Source organism: Lissotriton vulgaris, chromosome 11, assembly GCF_964263255.1.
Source record: "Lissotriton vulgaris chromosome 11, aLisVul1.2, whole genome shotgun sequence".
In the NCBI taxonomy this organism is placed as follows: Eukaryota; Metazoa; Chordata; class Amphibia; order Caudata; family Salamandridae; genus Lissotriton; species Lissotriton vulgaris.
Genome location: NC_141699.1, coordinates 667,056,504 through 667,076,809, shown reverse-complemented (window position 1 = coordinate 667,076,809; position 20,306 = coordinate 667,056,504). Strand labels below are relative to the sequence as shown.

Below are 20,306 nucleotides of genomic sequence, written 5' to 3'. Positions count from 1 at the left end.
TTAAAAAACACATTTTCCTCACATTTATGTCGTGGAAAGTTCCGGAATCAGCGTGGATCCACAAAATTCCACCCACCCGGCATTGCTCAAAGTCTTCCAAGAAAAATGGTACCTCACTTGTGTGGGTGGGTCAAGTACCCGCGACAGGCAAAGACCCAAGACCTATTGAGGCAACATCAAAATGAACTATCACAAAACATCCTGGTTTTGCCAAGGGTGTCCCATAAGTTGTTGGCCACTGGGTCAGCCGCCATCTAGGGAAACCTACCAAACACACACATTTCTGAAAACTAGACACCTGGGGAGTCCATCAAGGTATTGCTTGCGCGGGTCCCCCAACATTTCCCTAACCAGAATCCCCTGCAAACCACAAATTTTGTTGAAAAAATGTTTTTTTTCTCACATTTCTGTGTGAGAAAGTTGTAGGATCACCGGGCTGACACAGATTTCCTACTACCCAGTGTTCCTTCTGGTCTCCCGATAAAAATGGTACCTCACATGTGTGGGTGCTGCGACAGAAAAGGGCCCAAATCGTACTGTGGAGAATTCAAAATTACCTATAACAAAACTACCTGGTTCGGGGGGGCACCTGGTTTTTTGGCCACAGGATCGCCACCATCTAGGGAAACCTACCAACCCCACACATTTCTTAAAACTAGACATCCAAAGAAGTCCAATGAGGTATGGCTTGCATGGATCCCCCAACGTTTCCCTACCCAGAATCCCTTGCAAACCACAAATTTAGTTGGAAAAAATAAATTTTCCACATATTTTTGGGTGGAATCACCATGCCGGCACAAATGTGCTACCCCACAGCATTCTCCTCAGCGTCCCGAGTAAAATGATACCTCACTTGTGTGAGTGTCCAATGCAGATTTAGCTAAAAAAGCATTTTAAAAAAACATGTAGCGCTTAGAATGGTCGGTGCTATACCCTAAATCCCTACGTTTTGGGCTCTTCCCAGTCACAGGCCCCTGCCCCACCCACACAAGTGAGGTATCATTTTAATTGGGAGACTGAGAGGAACGATGTGTGGTAGGATATTTATACAGGCACGGTGATTCCACCCAAAAATATGTGCAAATGTATTTTTTTTAGCTAAATTTGAGGTTTGCAGAGCATTCTGGCTAGGGAACCATTGGGGGATCCACGCAAGCCATACCTCACTGTACTCCCCCAGGTCTCTAGTTTTCAGAAATGTGTGGGTTTGGTAGTTTCCAAAGATGCCGCCGAGCCCTGGGCCAAAAACCCAGGTGACCACCCTTTCAAAACCAGGTTGTTTTGTGATAGGTCATTTTGATGTCTCCTCAATACGTTTTGGGCCCTTGCCTGTAGCGGATACTTGACCCACCCACGCAAGTGAGGTATCATTTTTATCAGGAGACCTGGGGGAATACTGGGTGATAGGAAATTCATGGATCTATGTGAATTTCAGAACATTCCCGGGCAGAAATTTGAGAAAAAGGTGATTTTTTCAGCTAAATTTGAGGTTTGCAGGGGGTTCTGGGAAGGAAAATGTTGGGGGACCCACGCAAGTCATACCTCGTTGGACTCCCCCGGGTGTGTAGTTTTGAGAAATGTGTAGGTTTGGTAGTTTTCCAATATGGCAGGCGAGTCCGGGGCCAAAAACCCAGGTGACCTCCCTTGCAAAACCAGGTTGTTTCGTGATAGGTCATTTTGAGGTCTCCTCAATAAGTTTTGGGCCCTTACCTGTCCCGGGTACTTGACCCACCCATTCGAGGGAGGTATCATTTTTATTGGGAGACCTGGGGGAACGCTGGGTGGTAGGACATTTGTGGATTCACGTAAATTCTAGAACTTTCCCAGGCAAAGGCTTAAGGGGAGAAAAAGAAATCCATCCGGTGCCTGCACCCACCAGAGGGATTTCCGGGCTATGGGCCAGGGCATCCCAGAGCCATCCTGCACACACGAGCACTGTTGCGCACGAAGGCTTCCGGCTATCGTGCGCACTGAAGGGGTTACATACTGAAAGGCCCTATTGGCTTTTTTCGGTAGATGGTGCATGCCACTGCACCCGGAGGAAGAATTGAAAGGAAGAGTGACAAACCTGTCACGCTGAAGTATCAGATGACCACAGGTGAGCTGGAGAGAATAACAAAGGGAGAAGAATAAGGACTTACACCACTACTAGAGCCCATCCAGAGACATCAGACAGCCACCAAGATGGACTGACGTCCCTGGAGACAGCCTCATGGGAGAACCAAACATAAGCCGCAACAAGCACGAACCGCGTCGCTCCCCAATCCTTCCCAGTGTGACCATCCATCCCGGAGCGTCAGCAGTCTAAGTCAGACGGCATCCCTGCTCCTGACAGCAGATGCCATGGGTGAAGGAATAGCCTCAGCAGGACAGAGACATGTAGCTGCGAAGTCCCTCCAGAAATCCCCTCTTCTGGAAGATCATCAACACCTGTCGTCCAGGTCCAATGGCAACCACATCCTCATTGCCATGTGCATGAAACCGCACCAAGAAGGAAATATGGAAGTGTGACCAGAGGGTCAACACTAAGAATCTGATTTCCAACCAAGTTCAGAAGCGGAAGTTGTGAATGGCCGGGCCAGACATTGAAAAAAACTTGCGCTGCTGACAGAGCGCATCCCCACACACCAACAGCAAGTGAAGTGGGTGACAACCCGAGAATGACCTGTGATTGCCCAGCAGGAGACTGAGAATAAGCCACAATCAAGCACGAACAGAGTCTCTGCCTCACGTTTCTCAGTGTGTCCATCACACCACTGTCACCAATGGCTTAGCAGCCCATGACATCAAAGCACAGGAATGCACATGCCTACCCAAAGGAAATGGAAGTGCCTGGCCACCCCCACCCCAGGTAATTGACTCAAGAAACTAAGGCCTGTACCCACCACGGCAAATGTCTTCCAGATTCACCACATGGCTGGCCATGTCAACACGCCAGTCGGTGTCAGGTGCGTCAAACACTACTGTCCCGAGAGTACCGAACACATGAACTGGAGTCCTATATAGTTGCCACACCAGCTGACAAGAGGAACCAGAGACTACCAGCGAACCTGGTTGGCATCCGAATTCTGGCCGCAAGAGCATGTATGGACCAAGACTCATTCACCCCTGAGGTTTGTGCGAGCGACTAGGCACTGGCTCCTCGGTGGTTTTGCAGCTGCCCTACGTTGGCACACACGCAGCCGCAGCGCAGCCCACAAGCAGTCCAGTGGCAACCCAGACAAGGGGCCTCTCCCAGGTGGGAGAGTTGGATTTGATATTGGCCCACTGCTGGATTACAGGATACAGCAAAGTCGTAAGCAAAGTCGTACAGAGACTTCAGTCGATCAAGCAACACCTTTGTATACCTTCACCATGGACTCCAACCATGCCCATGATGCACCCTGTTTTAATGAACTGTTAGAACCCACCATAGACCATCCTCAACGTTAGCGGAGTGGAGAAACTTCAGACCCAAGGACATGTTCCCACTGGTATGCTACCGGAGTGCGACAGACGTCTCCAAGCCAGCATTGATGTCCTGAACCACTTAGGTTAAATTATGAGTGCAGGTGAAGATTTTCCTGCACGATTCGTGATGCTGATGGACCCTGCGGTGTTTAGTTGATTGTTGTTTACCCCCACAGGTTGAACTGGTGTTTGTTTTGTTCTTCAATAAAGTTTGGGAGGAATGTAGTGTCCTGCTTGACGCGTTCTAGCGTCTCAGCAGGCACTTGTATTCCAAGCCACTCCCTCGAGGGCTGGACACACATGCACCCCACACCCATCCATCACAGGCATCATGATTGACGTGACCATGCTAATAAAAGGGCCCGGGTGCACGTGCTCCAGGCCAGGTCACTATGCATGCCTGCAGTGTCTGTGTCATGTCATGTTAGCATGTGGGCCTAGGGCCCACGACAAGTGCAATCCAATAAACTAGGTGCAAGGTCTGCCCTGCATTACCAAGTACGTTCAGGATAGAGCACCCTGTTCCATGGCAAACTGCAGCAAAAACATGGGCTTAAGAAAAACAGGGAAGCACAGCCTTGAAAAATGAAAAAAAACGGCCACATAGGACGTAGAAAAAAATATAAACCTATTGAAAGCTGTTTAAGTAAATGTGTAGATTTATTGTAAAAACTAAGCATTTCAAGAAATAGTTAATTTAAGTTGATCACATAGATGTTATCAAGAATGTGTTTATTTAAACCAATGCATGCTTTTTTTTAAACTTATGCTAACAGATTGTCCAAGAACAAGATAGACTAGTCTGTTAGGCAACAAAGATTCCCCGAGAAACTTGTGACTCTGAAATGGAGGAGGGCGAATACAGGGCAATCACGTGTCTTTCTACACTGAAATGTGGCTGAACCGGCATTAGATCATGTAGCAAGAATGGAAATCCCACAAAGGGCCTGATCATGAGTTGCTTGTTATATTCGGACCAGTGCGTGGACCCCCGTTTACACAGAGGTCGGAATTACGAGTTAAAAGATATTTAACGCATCCATTAATTAGCGGCTTCTCTACCTTCAGCTTTGTTAAATTTCGGCCGGTCAAACCTGCCGACATTTAACAGGGGACGTGTTCAGTATTTTCGGTACCATTCTGATTTTGGTGCGTTAAACACCTAAAACTGCACGTTATTCCCCAATATCTTGCAACATGTGCTATTCATCGCACCCGATAAAGAACGAGCCCCGGGGTATCGTTATTTACCAAGTGAGATAAATATAACCTTTACTTGTAATTAGGGTCTATGTCTCAATAGGCCAACTCATCTGTAACTGTCGCCGTTTTAAACAAGCATTGGAAATGCAATAGGTCTCGCACCATTAGAGTTAGTGCTTTTAGAATTGTTTATGGGTTTTTTTTGTAAATGTTTAGCATTTTTGTTTCCTGTAGCCAATGCTAAAGAATTACAAATAAAAAAAGCCATAAACATTTCTAAAATCTCTAACTGAAATGGTCTGAGACCTATTGCACTGTGTGAGGGTGAGGGGTTGAGGGTGAGTGAGGGTGAGGGTGGGTGAGGGTGAGTGAGGGTGAGGGGTTGAGGGTGAGTGAGGGTGAGTGAGGGTGAGGGGTTGAGGGTGAGTGAGAGTGAGGGTGAGTGAGGGTGGGTGAGGGTGAGTGAGGGTGAGGGGTTGAGGTTGAGGTGTTGAGGGTGAGTGAGGGTGAGGGCGAGTGAGGTGTTGAGGGTGAGTGAGGGTGAGGGTGAGGGGTTGAGGGTGAGGGTAGGTGAGGGGTTGAGGGTGAGTGAGGGTGAGGGTGAGTGAGGGTGATGCTGAGGGGTTGAGGGTGAGTGAGGGTGAGTGAGAGTGAGGGTGAGGGTGAGTGAGGGGTTGAGGGTGAAGGGTTGAGGGTAAGTGAGGGTGAGGGTGAGTGAGGGTGAGTGAGGGTGAGGGGTTGAGGGTGAGTGAGGGTGAGGGGTTGAGGGTGAGTGAGGGTGAGGCGTTGAGGGTGAGTGAGGGTGAGTGTGGGTGAGGGTGAGTGAGGGTGAGGGGTTGAGGGTGAGTGAGGGTGAGTGTGGGTGAGGGTGAGTGAGGGTGAGGGTGAGTGAGGGTGAGGGGTTGAGGGTGAGTGAGGGTGAGGGTGAGTGAGGGTGTGTGAGGATGAGGGGGTGAGGATGTGAAGGCGCGTTTGGCAGTGTATGTTTTAACGCTCAGAATATCATAATGAACCCAGACATGACAGTCTCCAGCCAACAGCTGTAAATAGTTAGTCAAGTAAGCTAATGTTTGAGAGAGGCAGGCCCAAACCAAACTCCATGTATATTGCTAGAGCAATGCTTGACAGTTCTGCTGTTTAAAACCCAGCACAGTTCTAAAACAGTTCTGAAAAAGCTAAGAAGTCTGGCCTTTTTGCTTTGCCAATGCTGGTTTACATTGCTTTGGTAAAACGCCATTGTTGAAAGATGTGCCCAGCCACTCGTCATTATGTAAAAATTAAATTACCTTAATGCAAAAATATATTTTCTGGGCACAAAAAAAAACAAACTCCGCCATTGAAGCCTCAAGCCTAAAACGGAACTACTTTGTGTGCGCATGCGCTCCTTGTGAGAGGGTGGACTGCTGAAACTCCGTGAACATATCCAGTCTCGATCTGCTTGATCCACCGCCCCCTGCTGTAGTGAGCAGTGAATGACAACAGCAGACCAATGGAGAGGGGTGGCTGACTGAAGACCCTTGTAAGTATGTTATATACAATTTTACTAAAAATGAAATAAGTCTTGGCTAATGCCACACCTAAAATCACCCATTCATTTGGGGGGAAAGTCTCAGATCATGTAAAGACAGCTTGTCAGGCAGAAGGATTAAAACAACTGCAAGTTATTGATGCATCTTTAAAACTGCATAGGAATAATTCAGCTAAACAGACATTAAGATGACAACAAAAAGCAAAATGTGTGCATCAGACACATGGGCGCAAAAGAGAGGAAGAAAAGACAATCTGTGCAGAGGCAAGAGGGAAACAGACTGGGTGGGCGTCAGCTTCCGAGACAGAAAGGGGGAGACACAGGGGCGGAGACGGCATCCGAAAGAGGACTAACACAAAAGCATTGGGCATGCACACATCACAGGAGGCAGGAGGAGAAAGGAGACACGGGGCTAGTTCATCAGAGACCAGAGGAGAAACAGAGCTGCGCGTCACAAAGGCGAAGAGAGAGGCCTTTGCCTGCAAAAAAACATTAATTGGAGAACAAAACAAACGCACACGGCAGGTTAACGAGGCAGAGAAGAAAAAAAATAAACAAACAAGACGGAGGGAAGAGAGGGGAGGGGGGAGGAGAAATGCGACACGGCGGGAAGGGGAGGGGGCGGAGCGGGTTAAATTAAACAAACGAGACGGAGGGAAGAGAGGGGAGGGGGGAGGAGAAATGCGACACGGCGGGAAGGGGAGGGGGCGGAGCGGGTTAAATTAAACAAACAAGACGGACGGAGGAGAGGGGAGGGGGGAGGAGAAATGCGACACGGCGGGAAGGGAAGGGGGCGGAGCGGGTAAAACAAGACGGACGTGCACGCGCTTTTAAGCTCAATGCGCATGCGCATTGAGCTTAAAAGTCACGGGCACTGCAAGGAATCGCCACGATTCCTTGCAGTGGATAAAGAGTGGATAAGCCCCCATAGTCTCGCTTGCTCGATGCGCATGCGCATCGACAGGCGAGACCTAAAAAGTAGCGGCAGCAGCTGTAAATTGTTTGTTACTATTTTCAGGGTTGTTTGGTCATACTTAAGACGTAATTATTCCATGGGGCTTCATTACAAATGGTTCGGTAACAATTATGTGGCACTCACTATTATCAATACAGGATGCTATAGCTGCACCATTTCTGAGTTCTTCAACCGGAATTGGGAATGATATGGGCAAGATGCCTTATTGCACCATTTCCCTTACCTTTTGCCAAATTCTGGACCCTTTTCTGGGCATATATCCACTTGCTGTTTGGCAGATAATTGTGTGCCCAAAAATACACATGCATCCTGTATTCTCATTTAGTTGGAAAATTGAAGGTTTTCAGCCGCTCACTTGTAAATCGGGCCCTTTTGTTGGAGGGACATCAGTAAGAGATCCACCCAGATGTATCTGTGTAAGCAGCCCTAAGGAAATGAGAAAACATTAGGAATAGGTAGGTAGGAATATGTTTTTCTTCTACTTGAAAATAATGCTCATGAGTATTAAAACTGTCCATAAATACGATAACGTTTTAGACAAGATATTTAACAATTGTGGCGTGAAAAATGGTATTTGGCCCATTTAAAAAAAAAGTATTAATATTCCCCGCTTCCTTCTTGAGAGGTGCAAATACTGATGTGACTATGCGGTATGACAATTCTTTCCAGCTTTCAGATACTATTTCAGTCATGTGTGCTATGCATTGGTGCTTGGACCAAGTCTATTCTAGGTCTGTGCGGTGCTATCCTGAGAGCGGTACAGGTGATCACAATGCTGTAGAGGGTGAGCTGGTTAGCTGCAGAGTCTCTAAATCGAGGTTGCAATTCAATATCCAGAATAATAAAGGATGTAATGTTTTGAAAAAGTCAATTCTAAAAAATATTGACTCGTGGAAAAATTAATTTGATGAAGAATTTTCAGCCAGACAACAGGAGTGAAATATAATATCTTACAATGAAAGTCAGCGTAAGATAGTGCTTGAGGTCAATGTGAAGTGGAAAACCTTCTCAGAAATATTGTCTTTGAGAATGCCTTAGTAGCAAAGGCTTGCTTGATTGTGGCCTTGCAGATGAGAAAAGGAGGTTGGTGGTGCTGAGCAAAGCTACGTTCTATCTTACTCATGTTGGTGTCCCTCCTAATGACAGTTAAGAACAGATGTTTTAATGACTTTGAATTGGCTAGGAAATGGCTATAGGTCAGGTACTACCTTTCCACTGCGACACGGTAGCTGACTTAGAATTGATTGCATTAATGCAAAAGCTTTAAACCCCAATGTTAACTGTTATATCGCTGAGAGCTTAACCGCAGTAATAGTGTTTGGGGTGGGATTTCTGTCTGTGAATGAGCTAAACAACTTCTAGTGTTCTTTCCTTATCCATAAATGTAGTATATTTTTATGCACAGTGAAGAACGTTTCTCCTATAAAGCAAAGCAATGAATGGATAATAATTTATTATTCACTTTTAAGTCTTTACTGATTTTTGAGTGTCCAACGTCAAAGCGTATTTTTGAGTAAAAGAGAGTCAAGTGCTGAAGGGGAGTTCATTGGTCATTGTGTTTGGGTTCAGCAATTGCATGCCCTCAAGACATAATTTTTGGTTACGAGCATATTTTTTGTCCTAGCTCATCACTACTCCATTTGACCTGAAACAGAAATCTATATGAACCCCTTCATGACGGCAAGTGATGTAATGTGTACCCTTTCAATAATCAATGTCTTAATTGCTATATTTGTCTGCTCTCCCTCTAACTCTTCTCAGTGCCCTTAGCTTTGCCTGAGGTCTCATTGTAGACCTGTCCATGGTTATCATCCAAACATATTAGTTTTTTTAACATATAGACATGCTTGTTGTGTTTATTTCTGAGTATTACATTGTGCAGGAATATTTTTGCATTATATCTATTTTGTTTTCCCTATGTCTCTTTGTTACATTTCTTTACTTCTTGCAAGAATCTCTCTTATTGTTGGCAACTCCCATACAAAGTCTAGGAACATGGTTTTGGGTTGTGTGCATCTGAAGCAGTGTTCAAGGGTGAGGCTGTTAATTCTTTGAACAATCAGTGTTTTTAGGGATGTTTGGTAGAGAACAGTTAATTGCAGTAAATTAAATTGCATATTCCTTTATGGTTTTTCAACATTTATGCAGGGCCAACTCCACTTTGACCTGATCAATTCATACTCTATGGGCCTGATGTAAAGAGGGCCCGTAACCGATTTTCCACCAAACATCAGTAGTTTCCCAAACGCCTAATTCTTTGTTTCTAGACCCAATTTAGAGGTGAGGAACTGCTTGGTTTCTGACAGATGAACTCTTCTGTCTGAAACAGATTGGTGGCAGACCAACACCAGGATAATATTAAGAGTAGGGCATTCCACACTATTTTGTTCTCTGTTAGGACAGACTTGAAAGGCATGGCAAACCCAGTAAGGAAAAAAAAAGATTATTATTTACAATGTACTGATAGAAAACTGACAGCACATCAGGAACATTGAATTTTTTTTTACAATCTCCCAATTTGAAGGTTTATTTCTTAAAAACAAACAAATCTATTTTGGGCTCCCTTAAAATAGTGGGTATGCCCAGACGTGGGTCCTGTGCACTCTGTGCCACTAGAACCAAGCTATATTCAGCTGATGAGCCCTCATATGGGTCCTTTTGGATGCACTTTGGTTCTCCCTTAGTTTTGCATTTTAGGTGTCCTTTATTCGCTTTGCATAGACACCTATAACACATTTGTTTTTTCAATACAGTATTTTTGAAAACACGGTGTATATGTTGTTTGTTATTCAGGGACTCTTAGGATTTAGTCAACACATTTTGAACAAGGTTGCTAGGAATACATAACAACATAGTTTACTATTAGTTCCTATTATCTAGACATAACACCATCACACAGCTAAATCTCTATACACCACAATAGTTTTACCATATTATTGTCATTACCTTGGGGGCAAAAGGGTAGAATTCTGGCAGAGAGGACTGTTCTGGAGTGGTGGCAGTGCTTGAAGTACAGCCATGTGTAAACTAAGCTTACACTCATGATGTGGACCACCTAACTTCATACACCAGGTATGAGGTCCTAGGCCAATCCCAGAAATTGCAACTATATCCCTGTACTGACATGTTAAGGATAGACCTAGACAGATATATAATTTGCCATGGTTGGGATGTTTGTCCTGTATTATCTGTTAGTAATGCTAATTGCTTTCTTTAGTTGCATCTGCCTAATGATCGCAGCATATTTGCTTCATAATAGACTGCGATAGTTTCAATAAATGTATTGTAAACTTTCCTCGTGTCTTTCTTCTGTTTACTACGGGCATGCATGAGTGAGTAAGTGAGCAATAAAAAGGAAGAGTTTGTTTCCACAGTTCCCTTGGGGACTAGAGAGTCATGTTCGAGGTTTCCAAAATTACCTGTTACTCTGGGAAGGGGGAAGGTTAGGAGTTCAGGTGAGGCACTGTGAGCTAGCCAGAATTGGGTTGACAGGTACTGAAGTATTTGAGAGACTCAGTCCCTACATTCTGAAGTCCTGTCACCCTAACACACAGTTCTACTCTAGCAGCAGAATCCAAATAACCTTTAAGAGCATGCAAACTTTCTAAAAGTGTCATTTCTGAAATAGTATGTTAAATCCAACTTTATTAGTAAACTGGATTTTTCATTACCATTCTAACGATATGAAACATTACAAAACTACTCCTTCTCAATCAGGGATTACAGTTTAAAAAGTGCAATAAGGAATTACCAATGTTAACCTATGAGATGGGTAGGTCTCCCAGTAGTGAAAATGAATGTATGTGTTTTTTACTACCAGTGCATGCAAAACTTAAAAATATATGTCCTAACTTTTACTTCCGCACCACTCACCACTGTGAGCTACCGAGGCCTACCTTAGAGGTGTATTATGTATAATAAAAGGGGAGTTTAAGGCTTGGTAAGGGGTTTAAATGCCAAGTCAAAATGGCAGTAAGACCTGCTACACAGGCTCTGCAGTGGCAGGCCTGAGACATGTTTAAAGGGCGACATATGTGGGTAGCCCAATCAGTGCTGCCAGCCCACTAGTAGCATTTAATTTCCAGGTCCTGGGCACAGGTAGTGCACTCTATTATGGAATTACAGATAAGTTAAATATCCCAACTGTGGATATATCAAATGTAACCATGTTTAGGAGAGAAACATGCAATTTAGCATTGGTCAGCAGTGGTAAAGTGTTCAGAGTCCTAAGGCCAACAAAAAGAATCAGCAAAAATAGGAGGTAAGCAGGCAAAACGTTTGGGGGAAGACCACCCTAAGGCCGACAAGTCTAACACAAAACAAACAGCAACTAGTCGCTACTCTGGCTTTTTTTCCTCTCTTGTCTTCCTCTTATACAAGAACTCATGTACCGTTTTCATTCACACACATGGCTTTGTATATGGTACACTCTACAAGCAAATGGTACTTGGACAGAATTTGAATTCTTACTGTATCTTAAGCAGATGTTTCCATCCTATCAAACGGAAAGTCTTTTCGGTCATCACTGATGACATCCGGTATCTCTTTGGGTCTTCCTCCAATTTGTTGATCACACAAAAATCACTCTCAGGCTCACTGATTTGTTATGGCCCAGGTTCAAACCCAGCTGGTGCCTGTGTACCAGCTTTTACTGAACCATTTAGATATTATCCCACTTATAAACGAGTAGCTCATCCAGTCCAGTAATTGTCTTTGAATTCTGAGATTTATAGGCTCAGTTTTATAATGATTTAAACAGGACTATAAATCCAGTATGAATAGGAAAAAAGCTTGGATTGGATATGCTGAGCACTAATGAAATTGGGTAACTTCAGAGTCTGATAATTCTGATTACACCTTAGACCACACAGTTTACCAGATACCTCTAGATGGGATTCCTAAGGAACAAAATAAGTATATCTGGTGCCTGGCTTGTCTGCCTGTTTATCACCACAATCCAACCAGGAGTGTGGAATGCACAATGGAATGAGATTCAAGTGTAAGGTGTTGAGTTTCAGTTGCAACTAACTGTGACTGGGGTTGTCTTGTTTTTTTGTATGGCTTTAGCATTTAGGTTTCTATAGTGCCTCAGAATTTCAAAGGCAGACTACATGACACGCACCACGTGGTTCTCATGTTTGTATGTCTTTAATGGAAACATGATGAAAAATGAAAGAATCGAAATTGCCCACAGCAAGTATCAATGGTTAGTAATTCAAGTACATCCATCACTTTTTGTTTTCTTCTGTGGGTTGCTCTAACAATCTTAGATGTGCCCATAGGTGGACCCAGTAGTTTCTATTACTTTCAATGTATAATTGATTAACGGAGAATGGCCATTCAATCTAGGTGGCCTGCAAAGTATGCAATACATACAGCCATCCCTGTGACATTTTCTGAGGAAGAGATCTTGGTTGCGTTCCAAGGAACACCACGCTCCATGCCAACATGCAACCATGTTCCTACTACTGAGCTTTCCTTGTTTAGATTAATGTGTTGAGATGTTGTCATTTTAACAACTCAATATGTGGGTCTGATGGCAATTTGTTGATTTCTCAAGTTTTGATGGAGTGATCTGGCAGCCCTAGTAGACAGAAAGTAAATATAACATGATAAATGTTCTCCATGAATAACATGGAAGGAAGGGTAAGACTGACCCCCTCCAGTGGAGAGAGAGATGGCATTATGATGTGAACATAAAGGAGAGGGATATTTTGTTTGTTTTTTAGTTTTTTCTCCCTTTGCTACACTATACTTTCTATTGTACACTAAAGTGCATAATGTGAGTGCTGTTTACTGTTGTTGCCATTCAGCGGAGGCATGAAGGACACATTAGGCAGAATATGAAGGGAAGATCACAGTGGGGGCTCATTTCTATGATGTATAATAATGTATCTGTTGTATACAATGACAGTACTAATGGACATATTGATCTTATTATCATATATTGTCTTTACAGATAGACCAGATTCTGATTCATCAACAGATCGAGTTGTTGGAAAGTATGTACTGCATTTACTACTATTTATATTTTTATACCTTGTGCACTGCTATGTCCTTTTCAAGCAAATATATTTTAACTTAATGCAGGGTAAAAGCAGCCAATCTATATAGTAAGTGGTGTCTCAGACAACAACACTGTAATAGGATCGTGAAACAGCAGGTTGGAATGGTTGTGCTGGGCAACCCTTCTCATTTTCATGTAAAAAACTTGACCCAAATACGGTACACACACCAAGACGAATAAAACTTGCCTCAGTAAATTGTGCTCTACAAATGTATGCTTATGTGGTGGAAACCTAGCTTGTAGTTTGGCCAAAAGATCACAGTGCTGCATTAGTTAAACAATGGCAGATCCCTCCACAAAAGACAGGGCCTGATTCCCTGAAGTTACTGCCCCTTGAGTTGGATCTCATAATTATGTTTCATAGCACACTTCGGTGACTTGAGTGGTACCACCAGGGACGAGCCAGTGAATAATGCTAGTACGCCATGTCCACCAACTGTGACATTTCCCTTTGCTGCCAATGCCAACACACTTCAGGTCCAGGCCCACACCCTCACTCATACAACATTCAACTAGCATACCCGCTTGCCCGAACATTTAAAGTAGCCCATGTAGCAGAATTACCCCTGGACTGAAATTTACAATCCCTTCCTTAGTAACCTCCACCCTTGCCAACACAGTTGAATTCCACTTGCTTGTAGCTGCCATTCATATATACAAAGCGATACTAAAGGGGATGATGGACGGACTGTTCCCATGAGGCACTGGGTCAGATTGATTTGCATATGGCCATGTCTGAACTGGGGTGGCGGGGTGAACTAAAGAATGATGATGGATTAAACCCAATCAGTTGATGAGTGCTTGCAATGTTCAACACTCCGTCCATCATCCCCTTTGGTTTTGCTTTGTTCGACCTAAGTTGGCAGGGTATGCCCAGACGTGGGTCCCTTGCTCACTTTGCCACTGGATTCAAGCCAGCCTGGCTGATGACGGCTGATTAGCCAAAAACCAGTCCCAGGATGCTTGTTTCCGGTCCAGGGAAGACATGGCTGGCAGTTCGGGCTGGACCGTTCCCATGAGGCACAGGGTCAGTCTGATTTGCATATGGCCATGGGTGGCGGAGTGAGCAAAATAATGATGATGGATTAAACCAGATCAGTTGACTGGGGGTAAGTGCTTGCAATGTTCAACACTCTGTCCATCATCCCCTTTGGTTTTGATTCATATATACAGGCATCTCCAAATCCAAACCCAGTTCTGACCACCATCTCCCAGCACCATGAAACACTCACTGGTTAATAGTGTACATTAAATAAACTATGATTGATTGATTGATTGATTTTCCAGGGAGAACCAGATCCCAGCAATGCACTGCTTAATATATTACTCCACAACCGCTTGTTTGCATCCTTTTATCATGCCACAACCTTTCACATACTGAAGGTGCTCAACACTTTTACCTAATGTAAACTTTAGTCACTGGGTGATATGTATGTATTGACAGATAAATAGTGTGAACTTGGTTGGAGTACAACTGAGAGCTGTAGACCAATATGGAGGCAAGAGACAATTGGAGATCGAGAATATTAAGTATGGCTTTATATATTTACTTTCCACAACCCCAGGAATAATGTGGGCCAGCAATCTAGGCACTATACCGCAACATATTCTGTCAAACATAGAGCCAAATGTACCAACATTAGGATTTGCAATTACCAAATTGCGATTCTTACTGAATCTCTATTTGGAAATTTCAATTCCTAATGTATTAAAGTGTTAAATGTAATTTAACGATTCCTAGTGGGCCGCAAATGAATTTGCCTCATGAGTATTAATGAGGTAGCTCAGATTTCGCTAATCATTAAGAATTGCAGCAATCACAGGGTTAGAGGCATTCTGGGTTCAGCAGACCACCAAGTCTGTAATAGCTTTTTAATTATGCAGATTTTTTTATACAGCTGGAAAGGGGACTGCATTTAAAAAGAAACATTTGGAAAGTCAATAGGTCTGTGCAATTTGAGAGCTATTGGCTTTTTCAATGTTAATGTCTTTTAGCCCTCTGCCTTGAGCATCTCTTTGCAACCAAAACTAAATCATGGGCCAAAGCACTCGGCAATCAAAGGTTCTATCTATATGAGAAGAAAGATGAAAGGAGAAGGCGGTTAGAGAGGGAAAACAGAAGGAACTGGGAGAGGAGAAGGGTTGTGAAGAGCGAGGGGGAAGAGGGTTTGCTGGACCTGGTCCTTTTGGCAGGTTCACCCCGAAACTTTTTGCTTTTTCCAAGCCTGTTTCTGGAACCTGGTGTTGGTGATTTTAGGCCTTTGCGCACTTTTTCACTGTGGTACAGTGTAAAGTGCGTGAGCTCTTTCTATATGTGTGGTGAGTGACCTGCCCTCCCATAGGAATGCATGGGGAATATGTGTGACCATGGTAGTTCCTGATGTGTGGGGAGTGCAGGGTCGAGTTTGCTATGTGCGAACTCGTGAGATTGAATGCTGCGTAATGATGTAGGCGGCATGAATGTGTCTAGTGTGGAAGTGCCACTTCTAGACATGGGTGTGCGTGTGTAGTGAGTCTGCTGGCACGTGATTGGCTGGAGCCTGGCTCCAGGAGTGTGCCTGGGCCTGCTTGTGGATTGACTGTCTGGTTTGAGCTCTGAGTCAGCCCTTGGTTGAATGACTGCATCTGCAACTAGAGTGGTGGGAGGAGATAGCACCTGGGAGTGAATGGGGCTGGGTTTTCCCCACACAATGCTGGCTCCACCCCCTGTGGTGCGTCTGATGTCCCTGGCCTGGCCAGTGAAAGAAGTCCCCCATAACCAGTTGTAGCTGGTTCTCACATTGCCTGCACCCTGCTAGACAAAGGATTTTGGGTATAAAAAGGGTGCTGTGACACTCTGAAAATGTTCTTGTTTCTGACTTGAATCCGGCCAGGGGCGTGCTGCTGCTTGGGCCCAGGGGAAGGCTTGCCTCCCTGGGCCCTGCCCAGCCCCTGGATACCTGATGGACTGCTGATGTCCTGGGCTTTGGAGACTTTTGGTGGGTCCCCCTTGGCTTCACTTTGCTGCTGGACCTTGCTTGTAGCGCTGGGGGAGTGCTTTATTTTTAACAGAGACCTTCTCTTGCCCCTAGCGCTTGGGAGCGCTTTTGCCTTGCCCCTGGCGCCTGGGAACGCTTTGCTTTGCTTCTATCGCTTAAGAGCGCTTTACTTTTGCTTGTAGCGCTTGGGGAGCGCTTTATTTGTAAAGGCCGGTGCCCACCCGGCAATTGCCCCGGTTATCTGCCGCTATTTTCAGTCCCCTGGCAGGTGCCCACCCCGCCAGGGACCTTGCCGCTGTGTTTAGGGTTTAACTCCTAAGCGGCTGCCATCGCCGCAGAATTGCCCGTATTTGTTTATTTTCACGGGAGGTCACCCCGTGTTGAAATCACAGCCGCCGGGAAGCTGCAGTGCAGGGCCGCGCTGTGATTGGCCCAAACGCCCCTGAGTCTTCCGAGGGCCGCTCTGCCATTGGCTGCCCACGGGAAGGAGCCCCGGAGTGAGAGTTGCTGGCAGGAAGCCAGGAAGAGGCCGGAGGTCCCGCCCCTGCAGCCGCGGGCGAGACGAAGCCAGGAGCCGGTGTTTGGTGTCTCCCACGGGGCTCCCAAGAGTGAGGGAGAGCCCCGTGGTGATCAGCGGAGGAGTGCCGGCAGCAGGGAGACGCCGCAGAGAGACGGCGCGACGATGGAGCCTCCCCGCAGCAGAGCCAGTGAGTCTGGGGTGTTTCCGTGAGGAGAGGGAGGGCGTCGCGACACATTGCCGGTGTCCGCCCCCCCCCCAGTGGCGCGATCTTTGCTCCACGGGCCTTTGTGTATTCAGAGTCCCCAGTGGGGGAATCCAACAACGGGGCAAAATTGGTCTACGAGCCCCGAGGCTCCCCAAGGCAGCAAATGTTTACATAGAGCCCGCAAGGCTCTTCAGAGAGGCTCAAGGCGCCCCAGTGTTACCGGGTCCCCTGTGAGGGACCCCACCGCCCAGAGGGGCTGCATCCTTGATTGAGAGCCTGAGAGGCTCAAAAGGCTCCAAGTGCTGACGAGCCCAGAGAGGCTCGAGGGGGCATTTCTTTGTTTAGAGCCACGAGAGGCTCTGGGGGCATTCTTTGTTGTAGAGCCTCGCGGCTCCCAGCCCACCTTTGTTCTAGAGCCCTGAGAGAGGCTCCGAGTGCCATTTTGTGTATGTAGAGCCCAGCGAGGCTCTTGGGGGACACCAGTGCTATGGTCAGAGCCTGCGTGGCTCCCACGTGGCCCCATCATTGTTCTTCAGCTGCCCAGCACTTAGTGGGCAGCTGCCACGTTTAAGCCCCTGACTTTTGGACACAGGGCGTCCTAGCCCCAACAAGGCCAGTTGGCCTAGGGACTGCCACAGGTGGTGGCTTATGTAAGTTTTGCGCATTTGTGTTTTTCCTGTGTTGCACCTCTGAATGTTTTAGGCATCATGTGTTTTATTTCCCTGCACCTCTGAATGTGTTTTGATGCATCATGTGCCTTGTTCTTACACCTCTGAATGTGCTGGTTATACATCATGTATTTTTGCTGTGTGCTTACCTATGTGTTTTTAGATTAGTGAAGAGATTGCCTACTGTAGTTTTACTGGTAAGGCCTAGATATGATTTCTGCGCTAATATGCTTTATGTGCTGTTATGATTTATGCTATTTTGCATGTGTCCTCCCCTACACCTCTGAATGTTGTGATGCATCATGTGTAATATGTTCATGCTTATACTCCTACAGGTATTGTGATACTTAGGTGGTTGTTTTTCTCCTAGTACAGGTGTTGCTAGTGAGGTCCTGGTTCCCTGCGCAATATTCTCCTAAAGTGGTTAGGGTTGCGTAGGTGGTACTTACCTGTTACCAGTGATTACTGGTTGTGTGCTAAAGTGATTATTATTCTATGATCTACAAAGTGCTATTTCTAACAGTATTTCTAGTTCTAAAAGTGTTGATTCTGACAGTGGCCCAAGTGGCCCTGTCCTGTGAATAATCCCTTGTGAATATTGCCCGTGCCAGTTGGCACAATGTATATTGTGTGATTACTATCTGATGTGTTTTGACAATACAAAAGTTATTTTAATATAACCTTGTGTGGAGTTCCTTTTGTGGTGTGCCTAGGATGTTGTTGCTGTTGTGTGCGTGCGCAAATGCTTTACACATTGCCTCCGGGATAAGCCTGTCTGCTCGTGCCAAGCTACCAAGGGGGTGAGCAGGGGTTATCTTGGCGTGTGACTCCCTTGCCCTGACTAGAATGGTGGTTTCTGCCTGGCTTTGGCGTCAGCCTTAGCCTACCAGAAATCCCAGTTCTAACAGGGTTGTATTGCTCACTCTATGGGCTTCGAAAGGGCCTCTTGGGTCTACTTTCTGAACAGTGGTTGAAGAACAAAGGTTGTCTACTATTAAGAGACACATCAGAGGGAGGAGTAATGCTAGAGGAAAAATAGGTGGTGTCAATGGGAGAAGAGGGGCGAGGGGCAACACGATGAGAAATGAGAAAGGAAAAGTAAAGACAGGGATACAGACAGTTCTTGGAAGAAGTCTGAGAGGGAGATTAAGAGGTGTGTAGCATGACAGGTAGCAAAAAAAGTGACAAGAAAACACAAGGATAAATGGGTGAGTAGCAAATGAAAGACAAATCTAAGGCGAGCATTACCACTCTAAGTGGACTATGTTTGGCGGAGAAAAGACTTTTCCTTGTTTCTAAACTCAAAGAACGGCTGCGCCTCATACTGGTCAACCAGAAAGAATCAGCGAGACTTACAGTGCACAGATTGACAAATTCTGAGCACTATCATACCCATCGCTGGAAAGACTAACCTTCCATGCATCCTATGGAGTAATGTGGCAATACTTGTAATGTCCACAGTGTCTTGTGCATTCTGCTCCTGAAAAACCGGGCTCTAATTCACAGAGGAGAAGAACACAATGTTCTTGCTCAGACATTAGCATCAGAGCAGAGATATATCCAGGGTGGGGACAAATGGAGCAAAGAGGCGGGGAATATTATCTGTAGCAAGCAAGTAGAACCCGCCGCCCTCTGGCATTACCTTCAGCGAAAAGGTGAGCGTTAGCGGCGGCTCGGGGATCACTTGCAGCAGCGGGGGAAGTGGTGAAGTAGCAGTGGCAGATGGAACTGTGAGCATGAATTGCAGCTGTTGAGGTGGGCGGTAAAGTAGCGGGAGGAGACAGCCGGCATCTTGATTTTCTAGCAGCACAGAAAATCAAGCAATGATGTTTTGGAGGGGGCAATCAAAGGGGCTAGCAGGGATGAGGGAGAAGGTGGGGGATAGAAAATTGTATGATGGTAGTAGGTGGTTTTCTTTAATTGTGTGTTATTTGCTTTTTTATGTTTTTACTCTTCCTTGGAAAAGCAGAGAACTCCAAAAATACAGCCACTTAAAACACTGAGGTCAATGGAATGGAATTAAAATGGAGTGTACGAGTTGAAACCACGTTACATGCGAACGTTTCAGCTTTGAATGTGTAAAACAATAAGATTGCTCAGAAACAAAGTGACAGAAAAAGATACATAAGCTGAAAGGCACAGGCACACATACAGACCAATCCAACCATATACACACAAATGCCTATATACAAATGCCTAGAAAAACACTTCTCTACATATATACAATCCCACACAGACACTTTTACAGAGGCTGAAAATCCAACCACACAAAAAATGCATCTATGCGCAGATAGATGCATGCACACACCCACGTGAAGCCACTTGGATACAAACATCCATGCAAACACGCACACGCACAGATACATGCACAAAGATGGAGACATACACGCATTTAAAAAAAAACATGCATTCAAATTAGCACAGTTATCGGCCAAGACAGGAAATCGGGGATTCTCGTAACTGTGTTTAAAACCTTTTCCATCTGTGAAGTGAGCCTCTCCAGTGTGTATGGCAACATTTCATAAAGTGGGAAGCAGTGCTCTGGCCACAGCTAAATACAGAGCAGTGCTAAGCACTGTTCTGCTGTTTACACTAAAAGCACATTACTCTAAATCTGAAGGCAGAGAGAGCAGCTGTATGAATGGAGAGCCTTCCTATGCGGCAAGAGACACCTCACAGGGTGGGTGTTTTCAATTTCAAATGTTCATTTC

The 20,306-nt window shown here is 45.4% G+C and overlaps 1 protein-coding gene across 1 annotated transcript in view; it reads left to right on the top strand.

Annotated features, from left to right (window-relative positions):
• The window catches only part of LOC147683307 (phospholipid scramblase 1-like), a 488,116-nt gene that overhangs the window by 182,725 nt on the left and 285,085 nt on the right, over positions 1 to 20,306 (top strand). The window contains exon 4 of the mRNA XM_086942517.1: positions 13,117 to 13,159. Coding sequence (XP_086798643.1) covers positions 13,117 to 13,159 — 43 coding nt within the window. The remainder of the gene's footprint in view (positions 1 to 13,116; positions 13,160 to 20,306) is intronic.